The sequence below is a fragment of the Culex quinquefasciatus genome, chromosome 2 (assembly GCF_015732765.1).
Source record: "Culex quinquefasciatus strain JHB chromosome 2, VPISU_Cqui_1.0_pri_paternal, whole genome shotgun sequence".
Classification (NCBI taxonomy): Eukaryota; Metazoa; Arthropoda; class Insecta; order Diptera; family Culicidae; genus Culex; species Culex quinquefasciatus.
The window spans coordinates 88,153,739-88,162,052 of record NC_051862.1 but is presented as its reverse complement, the minus strand read 5'-3'; the positions used below and the strand labels follow the sequence as shown (position 1 = coordinate 88,162,052).

The following is an 8,314-nucleotide window of genomic DNA, read 5'->3' as shown; positions in this document are numbered from 1 at the left end:
ATTGTTTTTCTCCAAATAGATCGAAAACAAATTAAATGACTACTTTTTTCTAAACGTGTTCAGATTGCAAATCGCTTCAAACTTTTCAGAGTGTAATTTCTGAACTGTCATGTTTGTAAACAAATATTTCTGTTTGGAGTTCGCAAAACGAATTAGTTTTGCGAAATCGTGTTTTTTCAACAAGTGAATTTAATTATCTAAGCGCAAATCCAGCGATGGCATCGGCGGCGCCTCCCCCCGTCAAGCGGTACCGCCGCGAGTCCAAGGAATCGGCGGAAAGTGACGCGGAAGACGACGACAAGTACGTGCCGTACGTTCCAGTCAAGGAGCGCAAGAAGCAGCAGCTGCTCAAGATGGGCCGGATCGTGCAGCTCACGGCGGAGGCCTCGAACGTGGGCAAATCGTCCAGCGAGAACGAACACGACGAGGAAAATGCCGAGGAGGCCTGGGGCCGGAAGTTCAACATCAGCCTGCTGGACCAGCACACGGAGCTGAAGAAGATTGCCGAGGCGAAGAAGATTAGCGCCGTGGAGAAGCAGCTGAAGGAGGAGGAGAAGATCCTGGAGAGTGTGGCCGAGAAGAAAGCGCTTATGGGTGTGGCCGAGTTGGCCAAGGGCATTCAGTACGAGGATCCGATAAAAACGAGCTGGAAGCCGCCGCGGTACATTCTGGCCAGGGCGGACGTGTCTCACGAGAAGGTCCGGGAACGGATGCGCATTCTGGTGGATGGTGAAAACGTCCCGCCTCCGATTTGCACCTTCCGGGAGATGAAGTTTCCCAAGTCGATTCTGGCAGGGTTGGAAAAGCGTAACATCCGGAAGCCGTCTCCGATTCAGGTGCAGGGCATTCCAGCGGTACTCGCCGGGCGGGATCTTATTGGGATCGCCTTCACCGGATCCGGCAAAACGCTCGTATTCGTTCTTCCGATTGTGATGTTTTCGCTGGAGCAGGAAATCCGCCTGCCCTTCATGGCCAAGGAAGGTCCGTACGGACTGATCATTTGTCCGTCGCGAGAATTGGCCAAGCAAACGTTCGACATCGTGCAGTACTACTGTCAGCATCTGCAGCAGGCCGGAATGCCGGAGATCCGATCCGCGCTGGCCATCGGAGGAGTTCCCGTGAACGAAGCGCTCGCAGTCATCCAGCAGGGCTGCCACATCATGGTTGCCACTCCGGGCCGCCTAATGGACATGCTAGACAAAAAGCTGGTCAAGCTGGACGTGTGCCGCTATCTGTGCATGGACGAAGCGGACCGAATGATTGACATGGGCTTCGAGGAGGACGTGCGAACCATCTTTTCCTACTTCAAAGGTCAACGCCAAACGTTGCTCTTCTCCGCCACTATGCCCAAGAAGATTCAAAACTTTGCCAAATCCGCTCTGGTAAAACCAGTCACGATCAATGTCGGACGAGCGGGAGCGGCCTCGATGAACGTCACCCAGGACGTGGAGTACGTGAAGCAGGAAGCAAAGGTCGTCTACCTGCTGGACTGCTTACAGAAAACGCCTCCACCCGTCTTAATTTTCGCAGAAAAGAAACAGGACGTCGACGCAATCCACGAGTATCTGCTCATGAAGGGCGTCGAAGCGGTGGCCATTCACGGTGGAAAAGACCAAGAGGAACGTTACCGCTCCGTAGAGGGATTTCGCACCCAGGAAAAGGACGTCCTCGTGGCCACGGACGTCGCCTCCAAAGGTTTAGATTTCCCCGACGTGCAGCACGTCATAAACTACGACATGCCGGACGACATCGAAAACTACGTCCATCGAATCGGTCGTACGGGTCGTTCCGGCTCGAAAGGCCTCGCGACGACGTTCATCAACAAGGCCACCGAACAGTACGTGCTGTTAGATCTGAAACATCTGCTGCTTGAGGCCAAACAGAAAGTGCCCCCGTTTCTCGCGGAGCTCTGTTCCGAGACGGAACAGTACGCCGACCTGGGCGATGGGTGCAGCTATTGTGGCGGTCTTGGCCATCGTATCACCGAGTGTCCCAAGCTGGAGGCCATCCAGAGCAAACAGGCGTCCAACATCGGGCGGAGGGACTATCTGTCGAATACTGCGGCGGATTATTAGGTTTAAGGTGTATTTTAAACTATATTTGAGACGGAATAAATTGTATGCTTATGAAATAAAATAATTAAGCAAAACTGTTAGTCTTCCTTACTCAAAGTATTCACATCGATTTATTCATGATGTTGATTTGTGAAACAGTCCGACAAACCTTACATTGTAATTTTGTGCTGCTTTTTTGCCTCTGTGATTCACATTTCCCTATTCACACAGTTAGCAATTCATGATTTGATTAATTGATGCTCCTTCAATCCCCATACTCTCCGAAAAAAAAGTATGAAAGAGCTGAAAGATTTGCAGCAATTAACCATAATGGTTATCGTTATCGTCGGGCCGATAACGATAATCTATCGTTATCGTTATTCCGATAATTCTATCGGCAATAATTTTATCGACGATAACGGACGATGTTAATAGGTATATTTCTCAAAAAAAAAAATCAAATTATCCGCTCTACAGCATTGCCTTGGCGTTCTCGATTGCGAGATTCCTACTCGAAACTAGGTGTCCGAAGGCTTGATTGTTGAGGCAATCTCAAACCTCTTTTAACACCTTAGCTTCCATCCACCCCGGGATTCGAACTGACGACCTTTGGATTGTTAGTCCAACTGCCTACCAGCGACTCCACCGAGGCAGGACCCAGGGAGACGACTCCCACACCTGGACTGAGCTATCGACCTAACCTCTAGGTTAGACCGGGGCCAATATTTACTTCCCCGTCCGACGGAAGGCGTGATCAGACAAATCTCGTCTCGAAAAATGCCACCGGGACCGTCTGGGATCGAACCCAAGCCGATTGGGTGAGAGGCAATCACGCTTACCCCTACACCACAGGTTCCGGTATTGTATACAATACAATTGTAAATAGTAAACAGTAAAAACGTTATGCAGTAGATGTAGAAATAGACAATAGTTAATACATAGAGATAACTAGCAAGCTTAGATTACATTAATGAAATCTTATAGGGCATATGAAAAATTATCCAAATACACAATTAAATAAGTACACTCAACCCCCGGTGGCTGGTCACTTTTTTAGTTTGTACTCCGTTGGTTGGTCTAAGGCAAACTAAAAAGTGTCGAACTGTCACATTTACACGGCGCTCACGCACACTATCAAAACAAACGTTTGGTAGTGTGTGTGAGCTCCGCGTAAAATGGATGTCAAACTAAAAAGTGACCCCGTTCGTTTGACAACAGTTGGTGTCAAACCATCGGGGTTTGAGTGTAATTCAACAAAGAATTGGCAAATGATAAACAGAACCCCAGACAGAACTTGAAATCGCTACCACATTGAGAGTCACAATTGTTGTTAACAGTTATAAGTTATAAGATCAAAATCTAATGGTGAAGCCGTTTTAAAAAAATGGTAAAACAAAGGAAAAATAGTAGCTGAAAATGGATTGAAGAGAAACCCCCTTCAGCGATTTTTCAAGTAAATCCACAACAGTTTGTTCAACATCAACATGCAGCGAATCAAAACAATACCGTCTACAATCATAAATTATTTCCCGATCCCACAATGCACTATGGGGTATTTCCATATAAGCGAGCGGCCAAAAATATTTTTTTGCTTTTTTGTGACTTTTTTGTGCTGTTTGTACTTAGTATAATGAAAACAAATGAATTTTGATATTTTTCCAAAAAAAAAGTTTAATTTTCGATTTTTCCATATATTTGAGGCCACATGCATTAAAGTGGTGAATTTTAATATTCTTGCTCTGTCTATTTGATGCACGGAATGGCGGTTTATGCTATGTTAATGTTTCTGATTTACGTTCAATCTCCCTCCTCTTTTTCTTGAGTTTAAATCCACCTCTCTTTGAAGACCCCCATCCTTCTCCAATTAAAATTTGATTTTTGCGGTGTTTAAGAATTTTAGACGGTTTATTTTATGGAACATTGTATGGATTCTCGTCCACGTTTTTGGTTGATCCACTAGCAAAATTCACGTTTTCCACGATAAATTCTTCTAAATCAAAATCACTATGTAACCGATTGTCTTTAGATTACTTCAAATATGAACTTCTTCTATGGGCTTTTGTATACCTCGTTTTGAAGCTACAGAACAGCATGCGTAGTTTTTCCTCTGTGGGTTTTTCCTGAGTTGATCATGTGATGGTTCTGCAATGTTGTAATTCTTACAAATATACTCGAAAGCAGTTCTCACGTTTTCAGAATAGTGCTTCGTTATATCGTACAGGGACACTATGGTATTATTATCCATACTTTCAAAAGAACACAACAACGAACTGATATGAATATTCGACGAATCGTTTCTGTAAAATACTTAGAATAGGAATTTCTAATTTTATTAAACGTACTTAGGGTACCAACAAAGTCATGAATATCAAATCAATTTCAAAACATACATAGCAGGTACGTCATTTCTGCCTCCGCAGGTAAATAATGTGATTTTAACCAAGCGTATACGCGAAATCATTAATTTTCTTGCATGAATCAAAATGTTCAAAATGGCCTAACTCAAAAAGTGCACATAAGTGCACTTTGAAATTTGGAGACAAGTTAGGACATAGTTCAAATTTTAAGCTGCAAAATTTTCAGATCGCACAAATGCACACAAAAAAAGTACTCCATTAACAAAGTTGAAAAAAACTAAATTTTGAATAAAAATCCATCTTTTTTGATTTTTATTATTTTTTTTAGCCTGTAAAAGTGTGTTTGTAAAATGTTATTGAAAAGTTGAATCAATTACCTTTCTGAATATATATAATGATGCAGGAAAAAATACATAAACAGCTACACAGTACAACTATGAAAAATAATCATTTTTTTGTCAAAAAACATGTTTTTCTTACCATTTTCGCCTTTGAAGGTCTGCAATTCAGTGAATTTTGAACCTACAACTTTCAAACTCCGGATTTTTCTTAGTTAGAATGTTTATTTTCGAAAAAAAATACCAAAAAAATAATTAGAGTATGTCGGTTTTTCGATTTATGGCCGCCTGAAACCCCATAGTGCAATGGCGTGCCCTTTCTTTTAGCCGTGTTGACTTTTGGATCCTCGCTGGTCAAAGGATTACGAGCCGTTCCCACAATCCACCAGCAACCAAGCCAACGTATGGATGAAAAAATAGGACACTTGCAAGGAATATCGGAGCATTACTATTTGACCATACAATTCGATTGATCTAACAGCATTACGGATGTAGTTGCGCTCCTTCCAGTATGTTCCTCACCTGGATGTTTGTATGCTCAGCTGGGTGAGCAAAAAAAGAAAAAAAAAATAACTTTAAAGTCCGAATTCATCACATTTTATTTAAATGATATTTAAGAGAGAGACACTTGCTTCATGACCGAGTAACGTACTTCAACATACTCAAGGTTGTATCGGGGATATACTTAGAACGTATATCAACTATCAGATGGGAATGATTTTCAACAATCAATTCCAGTGCCTCGTACGTGATGGCGCAGTAGTGAATGGTAAGCTGTTTCAGTTGGGGAAACCGACCCAAACCCCGAACAAATTCGTTGTCAATCGTATCCATCACATTAAAAGCCAACTTCTCCAGCCGAGGACAGCGAAGAAGCAACTCAACGAGCATGTCTGCGGAAATGTTGCACAAGGACAACTTCAGTTCGTTCAAACAGGGCAGGTTCCGCGGAACATTCATGACATTTTGCGCCACCTTAACGTTCCACAGACTCAAACGGCGCAGCGATTCCAGACGAGCCTCGAAAATGTCTGACCAACTTTCCAGCGAACAATTACCCAATTCCAGCTCTAGGAGATTTGGATAATTAGTCAGGCAAGTTCGCAAGCTGTCCTTGGTGAAGCGAAATAACTCGAACTTCAAGTTGATCAAATTGGCCCCTTTGAAGTGTTTCAAGTTTAAACTGATCTCTTCCAGCCCCTCTAGATGTAGCAACGTCAGCTGAGGCATTTCAGCCGAGAACGTGGGCTCCAGATTTTCTAACTCTTCCAGCACGACAGAGATTTCCTTCAGGTTGGTAAGATTCCGGGCGATTTTGCAGAGAGCCTGTGGAGACGGAAGAAACGATACAAATAGATCCTATTGAAATTTAGACTCTTCGTACCTCGTTTGAAGCAGTTGCGCGGAATTTTTCAATCGTTGGCTGAATTCGACTTAGCTGCACGACTTGGTCGCCATCTGCTATAGGAACTACAGCCTCTGTCAATCTAAGCCGGTCCATAAGGGCCATCTGTTCCAGCATAAACGGCGTTATGTCGCAAAACAGAAACTTCAACGTTTCCTGAACCGACTGCAGCAATCGGCACACGCTTTCATCGTCTTCTTGTTCGTATGACAGCTCTAACTTTCTCAAGCGAGGAAAAATCTTTTCGTAAATGTCGAAAACTTCATCGCAGTTAAGATGTTCCAGTTTCTCCAGTCGAAAATCAATCTCTTCCTCTTCAACGGAAGCGTAATTGATGCTACCCGGACCCAAGCTCGTAAGATTCGGAGTGTGCCTCAGCATTCCAAGCAAAACTGGAAGAGCAATCTCACATCTCGACAAGTGCAGGTTCGTCAGTTCAGCGCCGAACAAAGGCCACCAGCCATTCACAGAGGTTATCGTTGACTTGAATAGAACCGCTTGTGTTGCCTGCAACAGGTTCTCCGGCTGGAAGTGTTCGTCCATGGTTTTTCCTTCAAAACCAACGGAAAACTCCTTTCTCAAGCATTCGTTCTGATCGACGATGTCCTTCCAACGGCGGCAGGTTGACCGCACTCGTAGCATGGAGCGTGTGTTCAAGTGCCGGAAGATTGTGATCCACAGCTCCGGGGGCAGGTCGGTTCCGGAGCCGGCTCTGGGCTGCAGTTCGCCTCTCTGGTGACACTCGGGACAGAGCCACAGAAGTCCGGCGGGCCGAGCGGATGTGAGCAGTAAACTGGCGGTTACCTGGTCCATGTTGACGGCGGCCGGATGGAACCGCTTTCGGCATGGTCCGTTGCACGGAACATCTACGGCTGTTGGCGAATTCATCGTCTACTGCGGACTGTTCGAGAGTTGATTATGGGGAACATGGGAAAACGGAGATTAAAAGAAATTTTACCAGAATTTGTGACGAATTTCTTTATAAATTCTGTTTGCACGGTTTGAACTGTCGAAATCACACCATGGTGCACGCAACGAAGATTTTTTATGAAAGATTAAATCAAATTTTGACAGGTTTGAAAAAGATACACGCACGTTCAAAATCACTCAGTTTTCGTCACACCCAAGCTTACTCATAATTGAGTAAATGGGGCATCTGTCAGATTTGAGTGAATACTCAGAATTTTCCCAGTCGCGACGTTCTAACAGGATTCTAGCAGAGTTCTCACAGAGCTGGATATTCTTACAGCATTCTAGAAGAAAATGGTCCACCGTTCTAGCAGAATATTTCGTGACTGGGTTGGGGCCAATGTGCTGTACACTGAGATTCAGTATTACACATTGTTCAATTAACTTTTACACACTTGTATGGGATTTTTTAGTTTTGAGTTCAGATTCAATTGGGTACTAAAATGCCGCTCGAAGCTAGTCCGTCCCATATGTAATTTCGTCAATTGGGTTCTAAAATAAAGCTTAGACTGCTGATATTATTGTTTACAGCGATAAAGCTTATTTTTCTGAGTACAATGACCCTTTGTACGACCACAAAGAGTTTAAAATGGATTTTGAAATCAATTTTGAAAAATTAACCTCGCGATCCTTCTTGACGGAAAAGCTCCTACTTGACAGCTCGTTCCAAGGGGACCATAGTTGATCCATCAAAAAAATGTTGTCCTGTCAAAAAAAATGTTTGCATTAAAATGAAAAAAAAGTGATCAGAAATGGTTTTTAATCGTGTTTTTTACCGTTGTACATAAAAATTTACACATGGCTTTAGTACCCAATTTAGAGGTGAAGATGCAGTTTGGTTCAAAATCATGTAAACTATCAGAAAACTCAATAAAATTTAGTACTTTGTTCTAGTAAACAGGAGAAAATCTATTTTTTTTGTTAAATTCTAACACGTAGCCTTATGGGCGGGACAAATTTAACATGCGTTTTTCTCGGCTTGCTGTTTTTACATAAGGCTTTCTAGTCAGAAATTTACCAACACATGCAAAGTATGTTTACATTACAGCTGGAGGTTTGTTTGCATCAGGTTTCCTATCTCTTTCTAGCAAAAGTTTTTTGTCAGGTGACTTTTAGCTAGTTTTTTTGACTGACCGCCCGATATGTCAGCCAACATATTTCGCAGGGCTGTGACAGCTCGAGCTCGATCAT

At 43.3% G+C, this 8,314-nt stretch overlaps 2 protein-coding genes across 2 annotated transcripts; one reads left to right on the top strand and one right to left on the bottom strand.

Annotated features, from left to right (window-relative positions):
- Positions 1–114: 114 nt before the first annotated feature.
- LOC6048300 (ATP-dependent RNA helicase abstrakt) lies at positions 115–2,149 on the top strand. The gene has a single exon (XM_001865203.2). The coding sequence runs from the start codon at positions 216–218 to the stop codon at positions 2,073–2,075; it is 1,860 nt and encodes a 619-aa protein (XP_001865238.1). The 5' UTR covers positions 115–215; the 3' UTR covers positions 2,076–2,149.
- Positions 2,150–5,323: 3,174 nt separating this feature from the next.
- On the bottom strand, positions 5,324–7,223 carry LOC119767965. Its single transcript, XM_038258072.1, has 3 exons — positions 7,113–7,223; positions 6,134–7,055; positions 5,324–6,075 (listed from the first exon to the last, which is right to left on the bottom strand). Exons 2-3 carry the CDS (start codon positions 7,040–7,042, stop codon positions 5,383–5,385), a joined length of 1,602 nt encoding a protein of 533 aa, XP_038114000.1. The 5' UTR covers positions 7,043–7,055; positions 7,113–7,223; the 3' UTR covers positions 5,324–5,382.
- Positions 7,224–8,314: the final 1,091 nt, after the last annotated feature.

Coding starts and splice junctions, on each gene's coding strand:
- LOC6048300 (XM_001865203.2), top strand. CDS start 216: ATGGCATCGGCGGCGCCTCCCCCCGTCAAGCGGTACCGCCGCGAGTCC.
- LOC119767965 (XM_038258072.1), bottom strand. CDS start 7,042: ATGAATTCGCCAACAGCCGTAGATGTTCCGTGCAACGGACCATGCCGA. Junction 6,076..6,133: donor GCGCAACTGCTTCAAACGAG/GTACGAAGAGTC, acceptor CCGTCTCCACAG/GCTCTCTGCAAAATCGCCCG.